This window comes from Larus michahellis, chromosome 6 (assembly GCF_964199755.1).
Source record: "Larus michahellis chromosome 6, bLarMic1.1, whole genome shotgun sequence".
In the NCBI taxonomy this organism is placed as follows: Eukaryota; Metazoa; Chordata; class Aves; order Charadriiformes; family Laridae; genus Larus; species Larus michahellis.
In genome coordinates this window covers 12,752,118-12,779,775 of record NC_133901.1, presented here as the reverse complement: position 1 = coordinate 12,779,775, position 27,658 = coordinate 12,752,118, and the positions used below count along the sequence as shown (strand labels likewise).

The 27,658-nt window shown below is 55.8% G+C and overlaps 1 protein-coding gene across 2 annotated transcripts in view; it reads right to left on the bottom strand.

Moving 5' to 3' along the window:
* Window positions 1–10,215: 10,215 nt before the first annotated feature.
* The window catches only part of EPHB1 (EPH receptor B1), a 76,209-nt gene continuing 58,766 nt past the window's right edge, over window positions 10,216–27,658 (bottom strand). Inside the window, exons 6-16 of one of the 2 annotated variants that reach the window (XM_074590378.1) lie at window positions 24,543–24,724; window positions 23,224–23,386; window positions 21,025–21,133; window positions 20,744–20,808; window positions 16,869–16,991; window positions 15,582–15,829; window positions 15,081–15,296; window positions 12,820–12,969; window positions 12,079–12,272; window positions 11,418–11,573; window positions 10,216–11,055 (exon numbers count right to left, since the gene is read on the bottom strand). In XM_074590378.1, coding sequence (XP_074446479.1) covers window positions 10,947–11,055; window positions 11,418–11,573; window positions 12,079–12,272; window positions 12,820–12,969; window positions 15,081–15,296; window positions 15,582–15,829; window positions 16,869–16,991; window positions 20,744–20,808; window positions 21,025–21,133; window positions 23,224–23,386; window positions 24,543–24,724 — 1,715 coding nt within the window. In that variant the 3' untranslated portion in view covers window positions 10,216–10,946. The remainder of the gene's footprint in view (window positions 11,056–11,417; window positions 11,574–12,078; window positions 12,273–12,819; window positions 12,970–15,080; window positions 15,297–15,581; window positions 15,830–16,868; window positions 16,992–20,743; window positions 20,809–21,024; window positions 21,134–23,223; window positions 23,387–24,542; window positions 24,725–27,658) is intronic. The other variant, XM_074590379.1, reaches the window with a different exon arrangement.

The following is a 27,658-nucleotide window of genomic DNA, read 5'->3' as shown; positions in this document are numbered from 1 at the left end:
GGCAGGGGAAGGAGAGGGACCAGGCTTATTTCATCATTTTTATTGAGTGCAATTTTCTCTTTAGTACAATATTCTCTGAAAGTTACTGTTACAAACTCCGACAATTTCAACACAATCAACGAATTGGGGCAGGGAGGGTTGAGGCTGGCGGCGGGGGGGGCAGGGTCGGGGGGAGAGAAGGGAAAAAAAAAAAAAAATTACAAGGGGTGAACTGTTTTACAGACATCTCACTGGTTATGTACAGGACAGGGTACAGCCAGGGGCACATCGGGGCTCGGGGAGGGGACACGGGGCTCCCGGGGACCTCCCGGATCATCCTCTGGGGGGGAAGCTGGGGACCGGCGTCAATCCCCTCCTCCGGCTGCACGGCTGGATTCGACGCCCCTGCGAGGGAAAGGAGGGAAAGGAGAGGAGAGTGAGAACAATGAGGATGGCCAAAGCTCGGAGACGCAGCGCAGCCCCCGAAACTGCTCCTTCGCATCCCCTGGCCCCGCAGCCAGTGGGGAATCCAGCCAGCAGAACCCGAAGGTTTCTGACAGCAGATACAGCCTTTCAGGAAAAGAAAAAAAAAAAAGAAAAAAAGCAGTGATTAATTAATATGCTGTCAGAAAATTGACAATTTCACTGAAAGCTCTCAATTTTTCCTCGGGGGAAAGAAAGAAAGAAAGAAGGAAAAAAAAAAAAAGGAAGGGAAGAGCCGGGTTTCTTTGTGAAGCCGAGATGGTTCGGAGAGCGGAGGCTGAGACTTGATTTCGGGGGTGGGAATGCTACCGGGTGTCCCCCCTCAGCCCCCATCAGTGAAGATGCTTTTTTTTTCCCCCCCTCCCTCTGCAATACGACCAGCCCCAGGCTGAAAGCAGCAGCAAACCAGCAGGCACCATGAAATCGCTTTGTCCAATGCACCAAAACCCACCCATTTTCTCCGCTGCCGGGGGGAAGCCAGAAGGGTCTCGTGACCCAAAGAGCAGCCCCAGGAGCATCTCCTCCTCACCCTGCGACCAAGAAGTGCCAGGCAGCAACAAAAGCCCATTATTTAGCTGCTTGGGAGAGGCAAAGATGCTTTTAATACATAATTGCACCTTAGAAACATAAAGGTGCCACATTAAATAACAAAGCAATTGACCGCTGCGTCCCTTGCTCGGCCACCGATAACCGGGGCTCGCTGGTATAATTATTGCCGGGCGTCCCTGTGCCGCTCCGAACATGCCGATGCTTTCAAAAAACAACTCCAGCTGTGTCTGACATTTCACTCCTATTAAAATTCACCATTCTCCTCAATGAAAACCATATTTTTTCTTTTTTATTTTTTTTTTTTTTAGTAAACCCAGGTAATAATGAAACTTTTATTCAGTAATTTGGAGTTTGGCAGAAAAAAAGGGGCAGGGGAGAAAGGGTAAGAGAAATAGAGATTATCTCATAAAAAAAAAAAAAAGAAGAAGGAAAAAAAAGCTTTGGCTGGGGGAAAAGATAACGCTGTGTATTTCTTATGCACCAGGGTCCATTTGCGGTGCCGCGCTCGGAGACTTGGTCTCACGGCTCCCATCAACCTTAATGGGAGCAGAGCAGCTGCAAAGCTGGGGGAAAAGCAACAAGAGAAACAGAAGCGGTGTTTTACAGCAGGCCGCAGACGCAGGACGCGGCAGATGATGCCCAACACGCTGCTGAGCCCGGCAAGTCCCTGGGGACCAGGGAGAATCAGGGTGGTTGCCCCCAGGCCAGTGGGTGATGGTGATTTATCGACTGGACCACACAAAAACTGAGGCCGAGCTGCAAAACTGATGCAGGGGGCAGCTATGGATGATTTGGGTGCATCCCAAAGGATGGATCCCCCAGGAGCGGAGGGCAGGGGAGGGGGCAGCGCGGCCTAGCATCCCCCAGGTGCACAGCCACCGACCCCCTGCCCGTCACACATCCCCCTGCCCTGCGAGGCGGTACCGAGGGCTTTGATCTCAGCCTGTACGTGCTGGCGTGACACAAACAGCAATAAAAAGGCCACGCTTGGGAGAGGAGAAGGTGTAAGGGAAGGCGTTATCCGCGTTGGTGCGGCCGTTGGGGAATGGATGGTGTGGCCGGGAGACGGGCAGCATGCCGGCCCCAGGGTGCTCCCCCTTTCTGCACCCACGGACATGGAGCAGCCCGGTAGAACTGCAAATACTCGGAACGATCCAAGGATGGACCGGACGGCACTGCAAACCCGGCTGCTATTCCTGAGCTCTGCAGCAGGAAAGGAGAGCAGGGGGTGGGAAGGGGAAGGGACGGGGGCACATGCAGAGCCACCTCCCAGCTCTGGGAGCACCCCAAAGCCATCACCGTGCCATGAACCACTGCCACGAGCCCTCCCTGGATACTGCCCTCACCCAGCCCTCTAGAAAAGGGGAGCCACCACCTTGCCGCTGTGTCCCTGGGACATCCACAGTGCCCCATCCCCATCAGGGCCAGGACACGGTGCTGCTGCTGGGCACTGACACCCACCAAAAGATGGACCCCTAGCCCCAGACCACTGGCAGCCACCAGCTGGGGACACCTCCCCAGCATATTTCGGCTGGGGAATGTGAAAAGAGTTCAGCCAGAGCCTGGTGAGGAAAAATAAGCAAATAAACTGACGTGCGCACATTTCACGGTCACCTGCCCATGGAAGCCCCCGCGAGGCTTCACATTTCCGACGGCTCACCTTGCTCCTTAGACAACACTTGGCATGGTCTGCACCTCCCGCCGCCAGTCCCGCTCGGCGCTAATTAGCATTCATAATTGCACTGACAGTGACCATAATTTTCCTGCCCTCTCTCCCCACCTTCGCGCAAGGGTTCAATTGCCTAATGAGACCTCCGGGGATAATCACGGTGAGAGGAGCAGGTCCACCCCCACCGCGATGTCAGCTCCTGGGCAACGTGCGGGGAGGGGAGAGCGGAGAAGGGAAAGCCAGAGCCCCGGGCCGGCGGACGGGGAAAGCTGCCGAGCCTTGTTTACTTGGGGACACAGAGAAAAGATCCCTCCAATTAATTTTTTTAAGTGGGTAGGCGTTAATCCCCCTAACACTTATCTAGAATTAACGCAGCCTTAAGTAGATTTTTGCCTAATCCACTTCCACGTCCGTCCTGAAAGGGCACGTCTGTTTTGGGAACGAGCGGAGTTCAGCTAATCCACTTAAAATTCAGGCGGCTGGTTTGCTCCGATTAACCTCCTCCAGCTTTACGCTCCAGAGATGGGCCAGGAGACCTCAACGCCATCCCCGCCTCTGCCACCAGCAGGGCCACCCCGTCCATGGTCATCTCACTTAGCAACGCGGCTGGTTTCTCCTCCACTTGTGGTCCATGTGCTGGGGACTGCTTGGACCCAGCGACGTCCCTGAAACAGCTGCTACGGCACGGCCGTACATGGGGCTTCATGGGGTTTCTAAATGCCGATGGAGGAAGGAGAGCAGAAGCAGCAGACATGCCCAGACGGGGAGGGAGAGGGCAGCTCTGGCCAGGCCGGAGGGACGCCCATGATGCTGCTCCACGGAGGATGGCCAGCCAAAGCGGGTGGCCCTGGGACACCGTCCCCAGAGCGCCAGCAGCTCTGACAACCCAGAAAGGCCTAGGTGAAGGGCACCATGGGCACCACAGGTAGATGCATTCCTCTCCCCAGCACCCATCCGCTTCTCTGATGCGGACCAAGGGACCAGATTCAATGCCACGGACACTTATAGTCTCCAAAGGCATGTGCCTGGTTCCCATCTCACATCTCCTCCCACCACGCAAAGCAGAGGAGGTCCTCTGCTGACCACAGCAGCCGTGTCTGCTCCTCATTCCACTCCAAGCCCAGGGATGGCAACGCAGCCCATCAAGGTCCAATGACAGATGGACACGAGACAGCAGATCTACCCCGAGACACAGATGCAGATCCAAAACCCAAGGGCATCAAAAATGGGAGAGCACAAGACGACAGCAGCTCTCACACCCGCCAGAGACAGGTCTTGGAGGAGGCTCTGCTCACCTGGGACAGGCACAGCCATTCCCCCATGGCAGGGGGGCGGGTTGGACCAGATGATCTTTTAAAGTCCCTTCCAACCCAAACCTTTCTGTCAAAAACATAAGCCAAAACAGGAGCAGCAGGAAAACCGCTGATGGGGTGAAGCAACTCGCCATGGGAGTCCTGTCGGTGTGAACTTCACCTCTCCTCCATTATCGTTCAAGACATTTCTGGCCCTTCCGATATTGAGAAGAACGTCACTGGAAACCGCTGGAGTAAGTCTCCTTCAGGCTCTATGAAAATAATCTGGAAGGTACCCAAGCCATAATTAGATGAGCATCCATCCTGGCAGGATCGTTCAGAAAAGAGGCACCAAAGCAGACGGTGACACAGGTGTTAAATGACCCGCCGCGGCTCCTCAAGCAGCAGGGACATTGGGGGAGCAGGAGACACGCAGCACCTGGATGTGACACCCTGGCCCCAACTGCCCGCCTTCCCACCTGCAGTTTTAACGAGGACAGGTGGCCTTGGAGCTACGGTACGCTTCCGAGCGCTTGAACATCCGCCGCAGGGCCTGTAAATCCATTCCTCATCTTAGAAACCCATTGATCCTCGGGGTTTTTTTAAGTCGAACTCAATGTATAAGAGTAACGATTTCCAAGCGAACACAGAGTGGCTCAAATATATCAGCAGCTTTTATGGATCAGAGGCAAAAGCCTTAATTCAGACCCTAACGAACGCAAACAGGCCTGTCCTCATCACAAAACAACAGCGCTGGTGGCAAGTCGGTGCCAAATAACCTCCATAGGTGATGCCCGATGATTTATCCCCGGCCACGGGCCGGCTGTGATGCTCCCCTGGCTCCCACAGGGATGTCCCCAGGCAGGGATGCAGGCAGCTTTATTGATGAGACCTCTGCAAATCAACCCCAAAAAAACTCCCCTTCCCTCCCTCCGAATCACACAGCCCGGAGCAGCATCCTCCGCAGCGGCTGGTTGGGAAGATGCCATCGCCCTGCCGAGGAGCAGAGAGCAAGGAGAAGGGAAAGGGGGACTGGGGGACCGAGGAGAAGGGAAGGGGGACTGAGGAGAAGGGAAAGGGAGTGGGGGAGCGACAGCCCCGTTTTCTCCTAGGGAAAGGAGCATAGCAAGCACCAAAAGCTGACGGGCTCGGAAATAATGGTCTGAGCTCGCTCTTATTTAAAAACCGGCTGCCTGCTGTTTTCATCGCAAGCCCCGCTCTGACTTGCAGCAACATTTAAAATTAAATATACATAAGTGCTTTCAAAGAACTGTTAATTTGAAGGTCATTAAATGGCATAAAATGCATTCCTTTTTTTTTTTTTTTTTTTTTTTTTTTTTTTTCCCCCTCTCTAGGAAGAGGCACACAATAATGCTATTAATACATGCTCCTCTTCCCCATTCAAAAGCTCACTGCTGGCTGGGACGGGCGAGGCGCTGAGTTCACCTTTGCTGGCAGCCACACGACGTCGCGCGTTAATTACTGCTATTGAGAAAGCTGCCGCCTCCTCCAGCACACGCAGTGCAGCCCAGCGGGGACGGGGCTGTATAAATGATGCAGCTCAATTGCCAAGGGGGATTTTTTTTTTTTTTTGGAGGGGGGGGGAGGGTGTGATGTGAGGAGCAACACAGAACTGTGGCGCTGGAGGACGCCGAAGGGATTTTTGGCAATTGGAAGCCAGTTGGCAACACCCGGGCCAGACGTGGCCATCTCGCCCACCGATTCTCACATCGAGACCTCGGGCCAAGCTAAAAGCGGGGTTTTTGTAGCAAAAAGTCACTATTTTGACGCAATGCTACATGCAAAACAGACAAAGCCAACATAGACACACAAAAAAAAAAAACTAAAAAAGACACAAAAGGGCTGAGGTTTTTGCAGTTACCATAGAAATGTAGAGAAGGAGCTAACAGCAGCAAAGCGGTTCCGTGAGAGGACGGGATCAGGGCCGAGCGCCAGGTGGGCTCACTCGAAGGTGACCCGGGCAAGCGGCCGCATCTCTGTGCTGCTGCTCTGCGAAGAGGTGGGATGCAGCCAGAGGAGCACAGTGCCATGGCCAAGCACCAGCAACGGGCGGTGGCCGGAGGCCAGGATCCATCCCAGCAGGACCCACCAGCAAAGGGCACCTCCCAGCACCAGCACCTGGCAGAGGAAACCACCAGGACTTTGCTTGATGGATGAACACCAGCCCGGAGGAAAGGTCTGTTGGAGTTGGTGGACTTCAATCAGAAATGCCTTCTTCTTCCTTTTATTTCTGTGCAAACCAAAACCTTTTTGGGGAAAAAAAATGATTTCTGAGCCATCCCTTCCCCCTTGGCATCAAAGAAATGAACTCCAACGCCAACCACAGCATGGATCAGAAGGCGGCGTGAAATGGGAGCTTTTGTTTTTAGACCATGCTTAGTGGTTTCATTTTTCTTCTTTTTTTTATTTTTTTTTTTCTGGCTAGTTCTTTCCCCACATTTGGCAGAGCCCCTCTGCACCAGCAAAGCATCCAACGGACCCCAGTCTGCATCACTCCTCAGTCCCCAAAAAAAAAGCAGCAGGAGCTGTAAGGCAGAGCCTCCTGCCCCAGGTCCCACCGCTGCCTGCGGCTCCCACCCCATCACCGCACGAGGCAAAGCTGGAGCGTCTCGACCACTTTTCCATGATATCGCCAATGGAGGAGACTTTTTAAATGACCTGGAGAGTGCAGCCACATGGCTACGGCCAAGCGCCCAGGAGTCTCTACTTGATGCAGAAAAGTGAACGTTGGCAGCAAGCCTTGACCTAGGAGGCACCTCTTCAATGCTGCCCTGCATCTCCTACCCCGGCAAGAGCCTCCTCCTCGGCCCCTGACAAAGGAAAAGAAGGGCCAGCCCAAAGACACACAACCCTGCTGCCACATCCAGGCGAGGATAACGCTGTCACTCCTGGGCAGAAAGGCTTCACAATTTGGAAAACTTAATTTTCCTTGAAAGAGTGAGCTCTAAAGAAACAAAACAGTCCAACAGAAGTCTTCTGAATTTTTTGCGTTATTTTCTTCAATGAAAAGCAAAAATCAAACACGGCTATTTTGCACTTGCCCCCTCATTTTCCGTTACCAGATCAGAAAATGGACAGCTTTTGGTGAAATCTTCCATTTTGGATGAAAAGCCCAGGAGAGCAGGCGGCGCGTGGCGGCCCTCCTTCGGGTATCATCTTGACAGCAACCCCCTTGGCCAACCATATGCCTCATCACCGCGTGGATTTGTTTGCGCCACCCTCAGTCTCCCTTCTCAGCCCTGAGCACCCTCAATCTGCTGCTGGGCTCTCGCATGGCCCTGGAGGGGACATCTCCACCCCCTGAGCCGCCACCACGGGCTCACTCTGCTGAGCCAGCATGAGGCAGAGATGCCACCCTCGTGGAGACGGCTGGTTAGAAGATGTGGGATATTGGAATCGCCCACCACAACGCAGCCCAGGAGACGTCAGATGTTGCCCGGCTAGGGAAGAGCAGCGAGTGGAAAAGCCCAACAGCCCTGGCATCTCTGACGGGCACCACTGTGGCCATATGTCACCTCCTGAGGGGACTTGCCACCCTGACCTCCTGCTGGTCTCCCTGCAGGTGAGCTTAGGATGGTGCACAAAGCTTCTCTGGGGCTGAGACTGGTCTGGAAGGCATCACCTCCGGCAACGATGCTGTCAGCATCCTCACTTAGCCTGGGGAGCACAAGGGCAGCCCTCGACTCACAGCGTGGCTCCATTTTCCTGGCTTTCCAGCCTAAAAGAAGAGCGGGTGAGCGCTGGGCCAAGTAAGCCATCAGCAGGGTGTAACAAGGCTGTGGAAGGCATCCCGCTAGTTTTAAGAGATCAGGATGGACCATCCTCTTTCCAAACACTGCCCTGCTCTCCACCGAAAGCCTCTCCCCCGTCCACTGGCAGCACTCCTGGCTCCCAGCCATGGTTCCTTCCCACGCTGACTCTCATGGCTCTGCTGGGCAGGACTGAATGCATTATATTAAAGGTTTTATATTAAAAAAGGGCCGGGGGAGGTTGCCACGCGGGCCTGCAGGACCAGCTGCCTCGCAGGTGCTCCTGCGGCCCAGCGTCATGCAGCGAGGGAGTCGTAAAGGTGGAGTTTTGATATTTAGCCCGTGTCGCTGTCATTCGTTTCTTTAAATGCCTTTAGCTTCCTTCTAATAAAAGAGAAATCATAAAAAAAAAAAAGCCCACAAAGGATCCTTCACCAACAGCGAATATCAATGCGGTGAGGTGGCATATTAGTATGCACGGCGCCCGCTCCATCTGCATGTTGGATTCGGTGTGACAACATCCTGGAATACAGATTTGGGCCGCGAGTATCCCGAGAGGTATTAGCGATCGTCTATCAGACAGGACAAGGAGCAGTCCCTGCTGTTGTAAACAAGGGGTGTTTTTCTTGCCTCTTTTCTCTGGGGGGAGTTCAGCGATTTGAAACAAGCTCATTCCTGCATCTTGTTAGTTCCTGTTCTTCAGGAGAGCGGCGGGTCATCTTCCTCAGACGATTAAAGAAATAAAAGTGGAGGGGTAAAGAGCACCCCATCACCAGGGTCCTTCATCTGACGATGGTGTCAGCCGCCATCCTCCTGAACAATGCACGTGCTCCCCACGGGACCGACGGGGTCCCTCAGAGGCAGAGAGCATCCCGATGGCCCCGGCACGGGGGACAATGCTCACACCCAGGACATGTGGGCAGGAGCTGGCAGAGGAAGGGCTTGTCCCCTTGTCTTCGGTGGCAGTAAGCAAATCTGGCAGATCCATGGCATAGACGGACGTTGGGCAATCCCATGGCATAGATGGACGTTGGGCAATCCCATGGCATAGACGGATGTTGGGGAATCTCATGGCACAGATGGACATTCAGCAATCCCATGGCATAGATGGACGTTGAGCAATCCCATGGCATAGATGGATGTGGAGCAATTCCATGGCATAGATGGACGTTGGGCAATCCCATGGCATAGATGGATGTGGGGCAATCCCATGGTGCGGATGGATGTGGGGCAATCCCATGGTGCGGATGGATGTGGAGCATCCCCACGGCAAGGACGGCCACAGGGAAACCCCACAGCACAGGTAGACACGAGGCGTCCTCACTGTCCCAAGGGACACAGGGCGTCCCCATGAGGCAGACAGATGTGGGCATCCCCACGGCACAGCTGGATGTGGGGCATCCCCATGGCGCAGGAGGACACAGGACATCCCCATGACACGGATGGATGTGGGGCATCCCCACGGCAGGGGTGGATGTGTGAGAAGGACCGAGGGCTTCTCGTACATGTACAAGCCACCAAACGACGGCAGGGACCGTCAGCCCGTGCCACCGCTCCCCCTGACACATGGGTGCCGCTTGCTGCCAGCGCGGTGCCTGCGAGAGCACAGTGATGGATCGTTACGGCTCACACACAGACGCCTAAGTAAAAGCCTTATTAAGAGTTCATTCATTTTATAAACTCGCGGCGCGATCCACAGAGGGAAGTTAGATTGCCCAGTCTTACAATATTCTGTGTAAACACTGACACGCATCCAGTAATTTTAACTAGATCGATTCGCAAAGGGGAGCAACAGTGGAACGAAAAAAAATAAATAAATTAAAAAAGAATCAAATTAAACAGGCGGAAGCATTCACTGGGAGAGGCTTTAAGGAAGCGAGGAGAAAAATACCGAGGAGGAGGACAGATGGACGGACGGACAGAGAGTACACGAGACGAAGGGACCTACCTCTGAAGCCATGAAACCTAAGTCTGTAAATCAGTATCAAAATCCTTAGGTCCGCAAGATGGGGGAAAAAAAAGTCCTCCATAGCCATCTTCCATAGCATCGCCGAGGCTCCAGAGGCCTTAGCAGTCTGTTTCCCAGAGCATCTCTCCTCCTTCTCCAGCAGTCACCAACCCAGTCACAACCACACAGCAGCTCCTCCGCTCCTGTCCCGTCCCCGCCGCACCGGCCGGTCCTTGGCGTCCTCCTCCCCGTTCGCAGGATGCCGAGGGCTTGCTTCGCCGTCGGGCGCTTCCCTGCTCCCTCCCGCTGCCGGGGGCTGCGGGGACAACCCCCGGGACCCTCCCGGGCCGGGAACCGGCTGGCGGTGATCTTCGGTTACGGACAAGCAGTGAGTCCACAGTAAGTCGACAACGTACACACGCGCACGAGCGCACACACACACGGGAACACCTCTTTCCGTTTTCCAGGATGGATTATTATTATTATAATTTTTTTTTTAATCCTTTTTTTTTTTTTTTCATTTTTGCAAAAAAAATGCAAGCGAAAGAGAAAAAAGAAAAAAAAAAACAAAACAAAAAACCCAAGGTTTTCTATTGAAGGTACATCTCTTCTTCAATATGAAGACATTAACTGGATTGAGTCGGATCCCCCATGCAGTGGTCAGCGAAGTCCTTTGGTAGTTGCCGGAGCGGCCCCCGGGCAGGAGGACAGGGAGCTGTGGAGACGCCTGAGGACGCTTCCACCCGGTCCATGAGCAGAGCGGGGAGCCCGGAGGGAGGGCGAAAGAAGAAAAGGAAGGAAGGTGGTTTCCCCGAACAGGATGCTCCATCTCATGCCTCTCCCTTCCCCAACAGCCCCTTTCCTCCTCCTCCTCAGTTTCGACCACTGCTCACTGGTGGTGGGATTGGAGTCTGGTCTCTAGGGTTTGGGTTTTCTTTTTCCCCAACGCACATTGGTTTGTCTTCATTGTTTTTTGTGTTTGTTTGTTTGTTTGTTTTGCTTTTTAAATATATGATTTGTACATATTTATATGTATTTATACGCTGTTCCCCATGACATCGGTAAGTGTGCTTCTCTTGGTGAGGAACGGAAGTCACCAGTTAGAGATGAGTCCCAGGAACATCCTTCGCCTGCAGTCGCAGTCCCCAGGCAGTGGTGGCACCTCTCCAAACGCTGCCCCGCGGCGCCCGTAGGTTCCTCCCCTCCCACCTCTGCTGCGTGCCCTCCCCGTCCCCTCCCCGTCGAACAAAGGGACGTCATGCCATCGAGGTCGGAGACTGACTCATCTGTACTCGCATGGACTGGACGCTGTTCAGGATCTTCTTCTGGTGCCCAGCCAAAGTCACTCCTATTCTCAGGAGGTCTCTGGAATACAGACAGACAATGGAGGAGCATCAGTGGGCAGCTGAGGGGTGGCGTGTCTGTTTTGCTGAGGGATGTAAGCTCAGCTGGTCCATGCCTTTCAGCAGAAGAACAGCCAAAGAACCCAACTGCAGCCCTGTGAGCATCACTGGGGGCGAGGTGGGACCAAGAGACACCCACCCACTGACCCCTAGATGGTCAATGTGGCCACCTCCAGACTAGTGTCCTTCCGCTGACCGGTGTGATGGATGCTCACAACCTTCCTTTGCAGGTGCCTTGCACCAACCTTCCCACCTCCCCGCAGCCCCAACCCACCCCCGGCAGCACCCAGTTTTTGGGCAGCCCCGCCGCAGCACCCAACTCACTCGGATGTCATCTGGGCAACAAGCTGCAGGGAGGTGAAGCCGGCAGTCAGGAAACTGTCCCGGTACTGGCTCATCTTCACGGCGCTCAGCCAGTCGTCTACTGAGGTAAAGGCAGTGAAGTCGGGGATGGAGCGGTCGAGGAGGGGCTGAGAAGGCCTGCAAGAGGACACAGTGCTGGGGACAAGCCCGGCTGGCGCCAAGCGGCTGCCATGCATGAGCCCAGCCCGTACGCAGACGTGGTCCCCAACCTCCCCCCCAGCACTGCCCTGCTCCCGGCACATGCCTGAGACAAGGAAGGCCACGAGGAAGGCCTGTCCCATGGGAATACTGCTCTGCCAAGCAGCGCTTTGCAACCCCGCACGTGGTAATCCAGCTGCCAGAGCCACAGGGACGGAGGCGCCGGCAGAGCAGACACTGCACCCGTATGGTCACACGCCATAAAGAATCAATAGCAAAGAATTATTGCTGTTTCTCGACTGAAAACTACATGTTCTTTGTCTGACTGTCAGGCAGAGCGAAGACAAAAAACCCCCTGCGCCTGGCGAGCGATTTATGAATTCCTGTCCCTTCCCTCCGGCCACACGAGCCGCTCGGGCAGCCTTTCGCCCGTGGCTCAGGATATTGAGGCGAGAGCATCTCCCCTGCGCGCCGGGAGACTCACACAGCGGTGATGGTAGCCACAGTTTTGAGGCTTGCCGGGTTGCGGATCATTTTGTCGAGGGTGTTGACTATCTCGGCGAAGCGCGGGCGGGTGTTGCGGTCCTTCTGCCAGCAGTCCAGCATCAGCTGGTGCAGGGCGGCGGGACAGTCCATGGGCGGCGGGAGCCGGTAATCCTGCTCGATGGCGTTGATGACCTGTCAGGGCAGCGGGGGAGAAAGCGGCACGTGAGGATGAGGGACTCGGATGAGGTGTCACATGGGGAAAACCGTCAGCCGCCCCCCGCTGCTCCTCTCCCCGCACCGCGCTGCCTGTGCTGCCAGCCCATTTCATCAGCAGCAAAGGCAGCAGGAGGAGACGCTCCTGGCCCCGACGGAGCCGGGGCTCTCGGAGGTTAATCTCCGCTCTGATGCTCCGCGCGCCGCAGTTCCTCCCGGCGGAGAGCTGCCACTCATTATCTCAGCGGATGGCATCGGAGTACAGCAGTCCGACTACCAAAGCTCTTTCCCTGCTCATAAACCCTCTGAACGTTTTCAAAGGCCCTGCAGCTTGCTGAAGTCCAATTACCAGCCCACTGGCTTTTCTTCCCAATTTCCCTCCTTGCATCCTCTCGCTTCGCAGGCCCGTTTCATCTCCAAAACCGAGCGCCGCCGAGGCTCCGAGAAGGAGCAGATAGCCGTTCAGGCAGGGCTTTCTTTTGGGAACCCCCCTGCTAGAGCCTTGTGGATGACTCCCAGTGCTTACATCTTGGTTGGACATGTCCCAGTAGGGCCTCTCCCCGAACGACATCACCTCCCACATGACGATGCCGTAGCTCCAGACGTCGCTGGCCGAGGTGAACTTGCGATAAGCGATGGCCTCCGGCGCCGTCCACCTGACGGGGATCTTGCCCCCCTGCAGAAAAAGGGAGAGCAGCTGAGAAACGGCTCCCTTGGCAGAGGAGTCCGGACATCCATGAGCCGGGGTTGGAGCCATCCTGCCCACCCCTGGGCCACCGGTCCCTGGGCACCCCGCTGAGGAGGGGGCAGGAGGGACCCGATGGGAGGAGGAGGAGGCAGGAGCCGAAAACACCCCCATGAATTGATCTTGTACCTGCACAAAAGGGCTTCGCTAAGCAAAACAAAAGGGTTCATCCCTCTCAGGTGTCACCCCCTGAAGTGATGCATCCCTGCTCCGGCTGCTCTGCAGGTCCCGGCACATCGGTGGCCTGTCCCCAGGTCCCTTCCCAGGGAGACAGGAGGTGATACGGGCTACGCAGGACCGCGCTAGTGCTCATCTCAGGTAAGGAGCCACTGGGATCTCCGTCCCTTGGCCTTCAATGAAAACAAGGTCTAACCTAAGTGCATCCTCTACGGCATCATCTAGGCTCCCACAGCTGCTGGAAGGTCCTTCCAGACCCACTTTTGGAACAGGAGGCAAAAAGCAAAACACCTCAAAGCCCCAAAGAGGACTTGGAAAGCACTGGAATGGGAAAGTGCCTTTGGCAGAGAGCCCCTCATTGCTCCTAAAAGCTCCAAATCAGGTTTGGCACCTCAAGCCACCCCATCAAGCTGGAATCCCAGCTCCTGGGAGGACAGGAAGGGGGCAGGGATGCTGTGGAGGGGCAGCAGGTACAGAGGGGCTGCTCCTTGGGCAAGCGCCACTAAAATAACAGCAAAAAAAGCCAAGGGATGGAGGAAAAGCACAGACATGCATGGTATTTACTCCGGGCAGAATTGCATTGTAAACCGTTTAGCGCAATTGTTTTCCATAGCCTTTCCAACAAAGCGTCAGCTGCTCTTGAAGGATGAATGGCAAAAAATTTGATTTGAATAACTACAAATGGAGAAATTAACTGCTAGGTTGTTTTTCCTGCCTTTTCCCCAGAGCTAAAAACCTGCTGTGGGAGGCAGAGTGATGTAATGGCAGGCACAGCATCACTTCCCAGCTGCCGGGGAGATCTATTATGGCCTAAATTAAATAAAAACACAGATGAGATAATCTCTTTTATCTCTAAAGGTGGAGAAAGGCTACTCCATGCCTTCATCCCAGCAGCTACTGCCGGGGGCTTCAAACAACAAATAGATGGGCGTCTGCAGGACGGGTCAGGGGGGATCATCCCGCCAGCAGGGGAGGAAGAGCAAGGGGCTCCAGCTGGGCTGGAAAACGAAGCCAGCCCCAAAGGCACGGCCACGGGTTCCCCGTTTTGCAGGACAGGGTGGATCCCAGCACCGGGGCACAGTGCGGCAGCCCGAGACGCTGCTTTGGCAGGAGCCGTTGCAGCCTTGCGCTTGCACCCAGCGCACGCACTTTTAATTAATCGATTAGGCAAGGTCAACGGGTTGCTCATCCCCTTCTCCACTCTTCGTCCTTAACACTGATAAGGGTCTTGTGAGCCCGCTGGCAGGACGACGGCCACGGTGGAGCTGGGGGTCCCCCAGGGCAGCAGGGAGCCAGGGGACAGTGGGGATGCCATTGCCTACGAAGGAGTTAATTAAGGACAAGAAGGGTGGCTGGGGAACAGCAGAGCTCCCATTAGGCTTTCCTCTTTAATTAATGCCCGGAACAAGTTTCCAGCAGAGGAAGGCAGACCAGACCTGGAGCGCCGGCTGGGGGAAGGGGTGTTAGAACGCCCTGACTGTGCTGTCAGGAGATGCTGTGATCTCCCTGCCTCCCCTTCCCGGTCTCTCCAGGGACTCCTCCGGGCACCTTCCCTCCATGCAGGACAGGGAAGAGGCTTATCCAGAAACTGCTGAGGGCAGAAATGTGCTCGGGGGAGAAGGGAGGCAGAGAACTCATAGCAGGGAGGAAGAGAATGGAGGGAAAAGAGGATGATGGGTGGGAACCACAGCCAGGGTCTCCAGGGCCACGAGCCTATGTGGTGGGAATCCTCCTGAGATGCTCCCACCCACGGCAGAAGCTCCAAGGCCTACATCCAGCAACCTTCTCCCAGGTGCAGCTGGCAGAGGGTGCAGGGCAGGCACGGGGGGTGCTGGGCAAGACCAAATCTTGCAAGAGGTACGTACCAAGGAGCTGGTGTAGGTGGGGTCGGACGTGTCGTCCTGCAGGTAGCGCGAGAGGCCAAAGTCCGACACTTTGCACACCAGGTTGCTGTTGACCAGGATGTTCCTGGCAGCCAGATCTCGGTGCACGTAATTCATCTCCGCAAGGTACTTCATCCCAGCAGCAATTCCTCTGAGCATCCCCACCAGCTGGATGACGGTGAACTGCCCATCATTTTGCTGAGGTAGGAAAGAGCAGGCCTGGGGTGAGCGTGCAGACCCCACCGCGGGACCAGAGCTGCTCACCCCCAACCTTGGGAGGGTGCTGCACCTCCCCAGAGGACCCAGCTGCCCTGCCGGATTAAATCAGAGTTATGCCAGCACCAAAACACACGTGTTTTGGGGGTGCACCGCAAACGGCAACCAGCTCCCGAGCTAAGGGAACAGGCTGGGATTTTACAGTACGGGATGCCAACATCTCACTCCCAAATCCCACAGCTGACCATCAGCCCCACCTCATCTTACCCGCAGGAATGAGTCCAGGGCCCCGTTCTCCATAAACTCTGTGATGATCATGACCGGTCGGCTTTTGGTCACCACCCCTTCCAGCCGAATGATGTTGGGGTGGTCGAACTGCCCCATGATGCTGGCCTCGCTCAGGAAATCCCGGCGCTGCTTCTCCGAGTAGCCGGCTTTGAGTGTTTTGATGGCCACGTAGATCTCCCGCTTGCCGGGCAACTTCAGACGTCCTTTATACACTTCTCCAAACTCCCCTGCAAGCGCAAGACCGGCCGCATGAAACATTGCAAAGAGTCATGGTACCTTGAGCGGTTCGGTCTCCAAACCAACCTGCTGAGAAATGTCAGCCAGGTAACGCTTCAGCAATGCCCTCCTCTCTAAATCTACTCACCTGCTCTCTTTAAAAGGAGCAATGTCTGCTGCTTGGGCTTGCAACCTCCTCCAAGGCGACAGAGCCCAGCACCGACAGAGGCAGAAGCTGGGGCCACTCCACCTAAACCCCCGCAAGAAGGATTTGCCGAGCAAGAGCATCAACATGTAAGGACTACCCCAAATACAAGGTGGCAGCATCGATAATCTCGGTTGCCTTTTGGCACATCACTTATCTCGGAACGGAAAATAATTGGCCTGTTTTCCTTGACGCCCTCTGCTTTAGAATACAGAGAAAGCGTCCTCTCATTTTCAGAGGGAGAGCCTTTCCTTCACCAAGGCAAAATTTGCCGGTGGAGGGATTACGTTTAAGCCAGGTTTGCAGCCACTTTGCCTTGATGAGCAGCAAAGGGTGGCTGATACATTGCTGAACTTGATCCCGACCGAACTAGCTCATCGCTTGTTTGCAGCTTCCCCCCGGCTTCTCACTTTCTCTTCTAGGAGTACAACACGGTTATTTAAAAAAGGCAATAAAAGCAGCACAGATGACACACAGATATGTGCACGCATGTGTATATATGCATATGCATGGGAATATGGCAGAGACTAGAGCGAGATCTGGCTCTTTCTTGTTATCTCACGGAAAAGGCAATTAGGAAACCCCAAGAGGCCCCGCAGTCACCCAGCAAATATGTTCATGGAGCCTTTCCCACCTCAGAGGAACTTTGAGAGCAGAAACCAACCTCGTGCCCACCCTAATCCACCACAAACCCAGGAAAGTCTGATGTCTCGAGGCTTCCTTGAGAGTTTCCCAGTGAAGCTCATGTGTGCACCCCCAGAAAATTCCTCCAGGTGAGTGTGTGGCCATGCAGGACCATTGGAGAGGGCAGGGAGGGATGTGCAGCCGGGGATGGTGAGACCCACCTGCTCCAATGACCTCTTCAATCTTCACAAAGGATACATCGATCTCCTTGGCGAACTCTCGGACCGCCTCGTTGGGGTCCTCGTAAGTGAAGGGGTCAATGTAGATCTTCATCCCTGGAGATCCTTGTCATGGAAATTTGGGACCGATGGCAAAAGGGAGAGAAAAGCAAGAGCAGTTGTGCCATGGCCAAACACTGGAGATCCCTTTGTCCTCATGCTCTCCGTATGCCCATTAAGACGGCGGCTATCGCTGTGCTCACCTGTGCTACCTCCCAAAGACCCTTATCGTCCTCTTTGGTCCCCCCACTCCATCCAACCCTCCTCTGCTTCCCCTCCTCTCCCCCTCTGCCCTCTGCTCCTCCTCCGTTATCCTTCCTCTTCCTCCTCCCCGGCGATGGGGAGCAGTTATGGACCTGAACTACAATTAGCTGGCTTTACAGCGAGGGCTTTACGAGGCTCCATGCCTTGGTGAAGAAATATTTATTTACCCAAAAAGGCCTCTGATAGTTTTGTGGCCGCTACTAAATTGACAGAGTGCGGCAATTATAATCAACAACCTGTACGGAGCCATAAAATGCGGCTTTGCCAGCCTCCGTGACAAGCGTGCGGTCCCTTGCACGGGGGCAACGTGCAGCAGCAGGATGCGGCCATGCTGCAGGGAGATGCAGCAAGCAGGCTCTTGCCCTTTTCAAATGCGGGAAAAACCAAAACAGACCCCAAATTCCCCAACTGGGGTTTGCAGGCATCGTGTTTGGATGTCCTGGGGCTTGCAGGGCTCCCGAGGGGGCACAGCTGCGGGGCAGAGTGTGGCCGCTGCCACCTCCAGGGCTCAGCAGGGTGCCAGCGTTACACCACGGTCCCCAAAGGGGACCCAGAGAGGGCTGCGGTGACACTTTGGAGGTTCAGCGTTTTCTCACCCAAAAAGGAGACTGGGGATGGCACCGCAGTCCCTCAAGGTCATCTGTGGAGTGACCAGGAGGGACATTGCTGCCCGGTCCTCCTCCCTGAGGTGCCTCGGCCTTAGAGTGACTAACACGGTTTGATTATACTGTTAAGGACCTCACCAAAGGCCACAATCCCGTCGCACTGGTGCTTCCCGGAGCATCTCTAGAGCTGACACGCAGATGAACGCACAGATCACGGCATCGTGCCGGGAATCTCACCCGGTTCCCGGCTGCTTTGCAAGTTTGCCAGCAAGTAATTCGGGAGGAGGCAGGGAAGCCTCGCAGCAGGGCATCGCCGCTGCAAAACAGCCCCCGAGGGAGAGCTGCCTGCGGAACCCCCGGGGCTCGGGAGGGACCAGGCAGGAGCATCTTCGTCCCCCAAAAGGGGCATTTGGGGCAAAAAGCTCTGCACCTCGGAGGAGGGCACGGAAGGCTGCAATGAAGCCATCTGTGCATCTCCCACTTCATAAATCCCTTTACGGCTCTGTCTCATACACTTTAACTGCCCCATAAATTTTTTTACAAGAGCAGCTGATGCTCCAGCCAGGATTACAAAGGGATTTACAAGATCGTAACCGAGACTGACTCACTGATCAAAATATTGAAGAAATAAGGGAGACAATAATGCCAAAGTTTCCTGCCCACTGTCAACACAGGATGGTTTTCAAACACCCTCCGCTGTGCCCCAGGCGCTGTGCGGGGGCTCACTAAACACCAGGTTCAGCTCCCCCGCTAATCCTCATCCTATCTGAATGAGTGGGATTAGGGCACCTGTACCCATTACTCATCTCTGCAAACCTCAGCCACCGGCTCACCGTTGCCACGCAGGCAAAAGCTGGGCGAGATGCTGGGTACCAGAGCATGACATCGCAAGCAACCCGTGCTGCGCCTGCCTGCGAAGAGAGCGCTCTCAAAATCACCCCGATGCTCCTAGAAACTGCCTTAGGCCATTTACCACTTCCACAGACGACGGCAAATTTTTTATCGCTCTTCCAAAGCTGAAGCGCTCTGCCCTGTGACCCCGACTCTGGCGTTGGATTCCTCCCGACACCATTTTTCCTCGGGAATAAACATCATGGGGATGGAGAAAAACCCTCGCCACAGCTTCAGCAGGGCACTTTCCCTATTTCCCCTATCTCGGAGCTCCTGGCGAAGCAATGGCAGAGAAATGACAACCCGAGAGACCCCATCTCACCCCAATTCCACCCCCCAGGGCAGCTCTTGCCAGCAGCAGGCAGCCGGCAATCCCCCGGCGGGGGGAGCTCCCGGGAGGGATGGCAGAGCCGTGCCGGGGAGGCTGTAATTGCTGTGCCGCTAAACACACGGGTGATTCGTTCCGGCGGATGCACTCATTACTCCATTAGTCGCTCGCCACAAATTTCCCACCTGTTTCGCTTGAGCATCGGCAATAACGGAGCGCCTGGAGGCTCGCCAACCTTGAAAGGGTTTTGCTGCGCAGCCGGCAGCCCCGGCACCCCCGGCTTTGGGGCACCGATACCCACATCACCCAGCTTTAAGAACTAACCTGGTTTGAACGCCCTGGGTTTGGGGGAGTATTTCAAAACAGGGGGAAAACAGGGCGGAAAAAAAGTCCAGCTGCAGCCCAACACGGGTTTAGCCACCAGGCATCAAATAAATCATTCCCCGCCACCCGCGGTGCAGAAGTGCAAAGAAAAGAAGGGAGGAAAAGCCCAGGTCCAGCGTCTTTACATATCACCCGGCGATGTTTGGAAAACAGTTTATCATTTGCTGGGAGGTTTACGGCCCCCCACAGCCCCTTCGTCACGTTGGGAAAAGAGATCTAGTATGCCTTTGCCGGGTTGTCTGGGCTCTCCTGGCTGCCTCCAAACCCTTTTCTTCCCTGTCAGCCTTCCCATTTTCCTCTTCCAGGCTTTCTTCTTCCAGGATGGATTGCTCCATCGCCATCCCTCCCGTCCACTCACCCATCCTGCTCCCGACTTCCCCAGCCATCCTTCCCCCAGCCCTGCATGCCGCCAACATGCCTCTTCTCCGAGCAGACGCCCAGGACCCAGGGATGGTTTCTTCCCCCAAGGCAGCAAAATGCAGCTGGGAGGCATCTCCAGGAAAGAGTAAATGGGATGTACGTCCCGTGAGGACAGGGCATGGAGCCTGTGGGCAGCCGGGGCGGGGGGGGGGGAGAGCTCCTCACCCTCCAAAGCTGATGCTTTGCTGCTTTATTATCATTTCCAGCGATCACAACGGCCCGCTGGCTGCTTTGCCAGGAGCTGGAGGAGCACCTGAGCACACATTACACACCACAGACGCCTCGAATTTATTCTGCTGTGCCGCTCCACCAACCGCAAAGGTATCTTAGGAAAAGGCCCTTCGAGCTCCGGCTCTCCTAGTTGTTTGCCAAGGGGATCAGCAGCCCAAAGCCAGTTAAACCTTCCCAGTCACTGGCTGTACATCCTTCCCAGAGTAGGGTAGAGGGCAAGCATTAGCCACATGACTAGGATAACAGCAATGCCGGCCACCAGCCCCCCTTTCCAAAATCCAGAGTCCCTTTCGCAGTAAGAGCAGCCCAGCACCAATCCTGGCCCAGGCAGAGCCTGTGGCAGGAGATCAGGAGCTCATTCTCCCCTCCGCACACTGCTTCTCCCCTTCCCTTCCTCCTTTGGGAGCCTTCAAGGCATCCTCTCCCCATCCCCTGTCCCACTACATCCCCCCTGCCCCTTACATCCCCTCAGAATCCATCCCCATCTCCCAAATCCCCCTTGTTGCTCTTCTTTTCCCACCCACAATCCTGCACCACTGCAAAATCCTCCCCCCGCTCCAAGACACGCTCGCACAGCTGCGGATATCTCTCCTCCCACCCTACGGGCCTCTCCCTCTGCCCCACGGGGCTTTCCTCCCCCGCCGAGGAGTGGGAGGGTTCAGGAGTGTTTCCCCTGCCCGCTTTTCCCCGCTCACCTCGCCCGGTGCTGTAGTGCTGTAACTTATCGCTGTACACCGCCTCCTTGCTGTAGGCGCGCTTCCTGGGAGAAGGGAGACAACAGCCGGGCTTGAGGGACAAGCAGCTGGAAACAGCCCCAAAGCGCTCCCCTGCCAAGCCACGTGCGGCGAGCGGTGGCAGCTCAGAGCTCTCTCCAGCTACAAGGGACTCCCATCCCTCCCTTCCTACCCCAAATCTCTCACAGCTGCCTCTTACCACCTCCACCTTCCAGGAAACGCAGCATCCCACCGGGACCCACCTGCTGCAGACGATGGAAATGGCCACCAGCGAGACGATGAAGACCACCCCGGCCGCTGCGGACCCCGCAATCAAAGGCAGCTGCTCTCTCAGCTCCGACTTGTAGTCATCTGCAAGAGAAGAGGGATGGGGTGGATTCTCCCTTGCACGCTCACGGAGTAAGAGCAGCCTCCTGGGAAGGGGTCCCATAACATGTTCTCTGACCCCATGGGTGCTGCTCCCATGGGAGGCTGGTGGGAAAAGGGACATCCATCCAGGGGCGTTGGTTGAGGCACGTGACGAGCCGATGCTGCACTGCACAAGGAAGGATTTATCATGCTCAGCTCACATGGATTTTGGGTTAAAAATACAGAAGAGAAGGTCCTAAGAATCACGTCAAGCCAACGTGATTGCACCCGCTTTCCCAAAGAGATGAGGTTCACAAGGTGACTTTGTCCATGCCTCTGGGGTTTCTCTTCCCTCAATAAATTTAAACCTGTTGGTCGTTTTGACCAAATTTAACGGGGGGTCTCAAAGTTCCTACAAGTTGCAGGAAAGGAGGAAGAGAAAAGACCCCATTAATAACCAAACCAGCCGGGGAAGGCTGCGCCAAGAGTTCAATCATATCAGACATCAGAGAGTCCACCACACAACAGTTAACCTTGAGAGAGAGGCCCAGGAGAACCCAAGCACCTTCACTGCAGGTCCGTTGGGAGGTGTTTATATACAACAGATGGCACGAGCCAACTCCTTTTCCAGGGAGCCAGAGCACGCCTCCCGCACCGAGCATCCCTCAAACCCCCTCGGCCACCCCCTGCGTCCCCCAGCAGCAGGCTGGGGGGAAAGCCGAGGTGGCACCGGGAGGACTGGACATGCCTGGAGCAATCCGGAGAAAGCCACTTGCCACCTCCCCCTCTGCCCCGTTTTCCCCTTCTCCTGCCCTGCCCCGTTAGCGGCGTGGGGACCCACCGCCGTGTGGGTGGATGGCGCCCAGCAGACCTCACACTCCTGGGGGCTTCTGCAGACCTCCAGGAACACCCCCTTCCCCAACTATCCCCAGCAGCCACAAGCAAGGGTTAAAATAAAATTCCCTCCAAAAGAAAGCATTTAGCACCCTTTTATCTGTATTCTGCTACTCTGCAGTTAATTATTAGCAACCAGATTTATCTCTTGCACGCCGCTTAAATCCTGAGAAATTCTCATCTAACAATCAATTATTATTTAATAATCTACACTATCCATTCTTATTAAATTCCATTTAATTGCTTATTTGAGGCAGGATTTTTCTTCTCGCTTCTCTAATTCTGAAGATTCGAGGCACTGGGGGGGGTTTATTACCATTTCCTTCCCTTTGGTCGCCCTGTGTGGTTTTCCTTTCCCACCCCGGCTGGCACTCAACACCAGCGCAAGCGTGGAGAGACCCAGTTTTAGGAAAGAAGGAAAGTTTTAAGAAAGACAGACAGCGGGGCTGGGACCCACAGGTGTCACCTAAGTGGAGCGGGAACCATGCTGGCAAAGGCAAGGAAGGGGCTCCTTGGAGGGACTTCAGCTCCCCCCTTGTCTGGAGGGGCAGGAGGACCATGAAAGGAGCCTCGCATCATTCACCGATGTATGGATTTGTCCCAAAACTGGGATTAATGAAACACTCTCCCATGAGTTATTAGTCTCTAAAGGGATCTAGCGTTTGTGGGTGCAGGGAAAGGCTGGGGCCAGAGGAACAAGAGCACAACTCTGGTGAGGAGGCCAGAAGAAGCCGTGAAGGCCGTGAGCTAGCCCTTTCCCTTCGACGCGCCACCTCAAGGTGGGGAATCAGTGGTTAGAGATGGGTCTGACCCTTCCAGCTTTGCCCTGATGGCTCACATGCAGCTCCGAGCATCCCAGGAGAGCATCCCAGGGGTCCTTCCTCCAGGGATCTACAACCTCCACCATGCTGGACTTGCAGCTGGCGGCAGGGGGGCTCCACCACCACAATCAGCAGCAGGAAAGACAAAACTGCAGCTAAATAGCAGGGGAGAAGACAGAGCTAAGAGATTTAAAGCAGATTACTCCTCCAGCTGGCGATTAATAAGACGTCGCTGTAAATCACCTGGCTTTTGCCACGCTGCCCGCTGGGAGAGAGGTTTGCAGAGACAAGTTCGTTTAATCCAATTAAAGCCCGAAGCTGTTGCTGGAAAGACAACCACCCCCTTTTGCCTCCCTGTCCCCCCCATCCCGGACTCACCGTCCGTCAGCGTCTGGAAGCACATCTTCCCGCTGTACTTGCCGTAGCCGGCCACGGTGCGGGCTCGGACCTGCACCACGTACACCATGCCGGGTCGCAGCCCCTCGATCCTGGCCGTGTTGGTCTGGCTGCGGGCCATGGAGGAGTTGTACTCGTTGTGATCCTGTGGGCATGGCCAAGAGACGGTCAGTGGGGACAGCGAGGGGAACGATGTGCCCCGCGCCCCATTGATGGCAGGGATGAGGTTTATCTGCAGGGGGATAAAGCGGTGGCCCTGGTTCTGCTCCAGGAGCACAAGAGCCGGAGCCTGGGCGAGGTGGTTTGGACCCTCCTGGTTGCCCTCAACCCCTGACACAAAGATCCTGTAGGAGCATGACCCATGAGCTCTGCCTGGTGTCCGGGTAGCTGGGGAGGTCCCCACAGCATGTCCCTCCCCGGCAGCCCACTTGTCCCACCATAGCAAAGAGCATGAAGCAGCGGGGAGAAACATTAAGGGCATCCAGAGCACAAACACTCATGAGCAGTAAATTCCTCCTCTTTAAAGCATTGATGTCCCTACCCATCAAGAAGGTTCAAGGGCAACTTGACTCTTCCGAGACCCCCAGCCCCTACAGTCGCTGCTCTGCTGGCAGGGGTCCTCATGCTAAACCTTGGTGGAAACCTCATGCGTCTCAAATCTCATTTTTTGCAACATTCCCCGGTGATTTGCTGTAAAGGGGCCACTGGTGAGATCATCTAATTATTCACATTTAGAGGAATTCATTAAAGCTGGCAAGACATGGGAGAGATGAACAGCTTGGGCTCGGCACGGTTCACCGCAAGGGTTGAGAGCGTGTCCCCTGTGGGGAAGGACGGCTGCCAGTGAAAGGACCTGGCGGGAGGCAGTGACCCAAGACAGGGACAACCCTGATAACCTTCGCCGGTCCTCACCGTCCCCCTCCTTTCCTCCTGACACTATCCCCACGCTTCAGGTCTCTGCTCACCCTAGCAGGTACCAGCGTCAAGGCAGCAACGGGCACTGATGTGCTGGAGAAAATGCTGCCCACGGGGGAGGAGTTACCATCTGCAGCTGCAACACTGCTTCCCTTCCTCTGGTTGCACCCTGCTCCCACCCTCGGGAGCCAGTGCGGGCGACCAGGCGTCCATCCCACAGCATGTCCCACCACCCGAACCTTCCCAGCAAAGAGCCTGACTCAAAGCTCATCCATGTTCCTCCTCTCCCAGCAAGCTCAGGACCAGAGCAGCCTCCCAGCAGCGTCGTACGAAGCTCCGCACGCCCCCGGCCCACCCTCCATCCTGAGGTTTCCACCCAAGCTTACCGCTGCCGGCCTGGAGCCCACGGTGCTGCTGACATCAGGCGTGCAGATGCGGCTCACCTTCTCGTAGTAGCGGATCTCGTAGTCCAGGATGATGCCGTTGGGCTGCTCGGGCTGAGGCCAGGACAGCGTGATGCTCCTCATCGTGGCGCTCACCTGGTGCATGATGGGGACAGTGGAGGGTGCTGCCGAGGAAGCGGGGAGGGAGGGAAAATTAATGGAAAGGGGTAGGACCCACGGCCCTAGGGAGGAGGAAGGTCTTCTGGGCACATGGAGCATCCTGAATCTCCCATGCCTGAGGTTCTTCACCCCGTGGGACAAGCTCCTATATGAGCAGTGGGAAAAGCGGCATCTCAGCAGCTTACAAGAAGCCAGAGCAGCGAGCCGGCGAGGGACTTCTGGCATTTAAACCAATTAGTCTTTTTAATTAGGGGCTTAGAAATCCTCAGTGCTCCTTCTCCTCGGGATTGCTTGCTCCATGAATGTCTCCCACGGGTGGGCAAAGCCAGCAGAGCCCTCCCCAAGTGGGGACAAACCAAGCTCGACGACGGTCTCCAGCTCTGCTCACCATCTTTTGCCGTAGCAGCCTCTCCGGGGGACCCAGAACCTAGCACCGCAGGAGCCTGTGCCACGGCTGCCACCCCACTAACAGGGCGTAGGAGCAAATATCTGCCCACCCTGAGGACAACGATGGGAAACCAGGGCAGGGACACCCCGTCCCAGCAAGGGGACCCCACGAGGCGCTGGAGCCTGCAGCACAGCTTTGGCTCAGCCCTGTCCCCGAGGAGCTGCCGGGTCTGCCCTTAGGGGCTCTCTGGGGGTGCTCACCCTCAGCGCCCAAACACGCTTCTCCCAGGAGTTTTATTTTCGAAGCCCAAACAAACACTCGGCAGAACAGTCTCCAACCTCCTGCAGCTCCTCACCCGCCCCGGGGCCATGGCGCAAAGGTGCTCCAAAAGCAGCTCCATCCCTGCAGTCCCCGAGACCTCCCGGGCAGCAAACCACAAGGGTCCTGGGCATCTCGTCGCAGCATCCCCAGAGAAAGCAAGATGCTCGGCACTCGCCAAGAGTGCAGCCGGCATCAGGTGTGAGCCCGTCACGGTTTCTCCAACCCCCTTCCCTCCCCGCCATGCATTTCTAACCAGCCTTGCCAGCCATGCCACACACCATGTTGCCCTGCAAAGCTGCCCACGGTATTTCAGTCCACGCGCCAGACCAGAGCCAAGCGAGTAGGTTTCCTAAAAGAGCTGGCAGGCACATTGTCCCCGCTGCCGCTGCTCCCTGCCCCGCTCTCCCGCATGCACTGGAGCAAACCTGGGGCTGTTCTGTGTCTGCCAGGAAGCTGAGCATCCCCAGAGCCGAGCATCCCGGAGCCGAGCATCCCAGAGCTGAGCACCTCCGGAGCTAAGCATCCTGGAGCTAAGCAACCCCAGAGTTGAGCAACCCAGAGCTAAGCACCCCCGGAGCTGAGCATCCCGGAGCCAAGCACCCCAGAGCTGAGCACCTCCGGAGACGAGCATCTTGGAGCTAAGCACCCCAGGAGATGAGCATCCTGGAGATGAGCACCCCTGGAGCCAAGCATCCCAGAGCTGTGCATCTCCAGAGATGAGCATCCCGGAGCTAAGCACCTCCGGAGATCAGCATCCCAGAGCTAAGCACCTCTGGAGATCAGCATCCCAGAGCTAAGCACCCCCGGAGCTGAGCATCCTGGAGCTAAGCATCCCAGAGCTGAGCACCCCCGGAGATGAGCATCCTGGAGCTAAGCACCCCCAGAGATGAGCACCTCCAGAGATGAGCACCTCTGGAGCCGAGCATCCCCAGCAGCAGCACCACCAACACCATCCTTCCACCATCAAGGACATCAAGCCGCTAAATTAGTCAGGAGCCACTTTTCCAAAGGCTTTTTGCCCTACAAGTTACACTCGAAAGGGCCAGAGCCAGCCAATATGGCCCTGATCCTGCATTTAATCCTACCAAAAGCCTCCAAGAAAGGTACCCAAGTCTCTCCATTCCCAAAGCGGCACTGGCAGGACCTGCTTGCAGGGTCACAGCTCCCTGTCCTGCCCTCCTCCTCACCGTGCCCAGAGTGCAGGCAGCACTACGCATGGAAAATGCCTCCTCCCCATGGATCTGGGGCAGAGCTGAGCTCGGCACAACCAGCTCAGGGTGCGGGATTGTGCCGTGGACGGAACCTGGGGCTGGTGGGAGCCCGGCTCTGCTCTGCTGCACTGGGAGATGTCTATAGTCTGGCACCACCTTTGTTTACCCGGCGTATTTAATCCCGTATTTATTTTTTTTTTCAATCTCTCCAGATCCGCTCCAAGAAGATGCTCGTGGGCCGAAATTAAACACTTAGCTTGATTGCTGTTTTGTTAATTGCTGTGCCTCCCAGCCCCGGGGCATGGGGGAAAGCAGGTGGAAAAACCCGCTGCAAAGCCAAAGGGATTTTAAATTTAGCACCGATCCTGCCCTTGGCACACCTGATGCATTTCCATCAGGTTACCCCACAGCCGCTCCTGCAGCACTGGGGGCATTTCCATGGCGATATTCAGCCTTTGTAGGACAAACAGGGAGCGTGGGGGTACGGACAGACGGACCTGGGAGCCCTGGCTCTTCCTGGCTCCCGGGCAGCCCAAGGGTGAGAGATGAGCAAAGAGAAACACCCCAAAAATCCCACCGCAGGAGAAAAGGCCTGGAAACCATCAGCAGGTTTGATTGCATGTGGTTCAGGAGATGGCGATGCCAGCCAGGCACGAGCGTAGATTTGCATTCCCTGGGGCCGGGAGACAATATTTACGCCAGGTTTCTGTCTCGTGCTGTCCCGAGGGAGCGGGCTGGCGAAGGCTGCCTGCATTACATGCTTGGCACGAAGCGGGAACAACCATCCCCTTTCTCTGCCCAAAGCAGGCAGGTTGCCATCCCCTCCGCTCCCCGTGCTCTTTGTGGAGCCCAGGACCGCGTCCCCCCACCCCACCAGCGTCCTGGCTCGGCCTGGAGCTGCTTGTTCAGCTCCTGACACCAGATCGGGAAGAGGGAGGGATGGAAAGGGGCAGGGGAGCCTGGAAAAGGGAGAGGGATGTGCCAGGAGACAGATCCTGAATTCAGCCCCGGGATGCTGC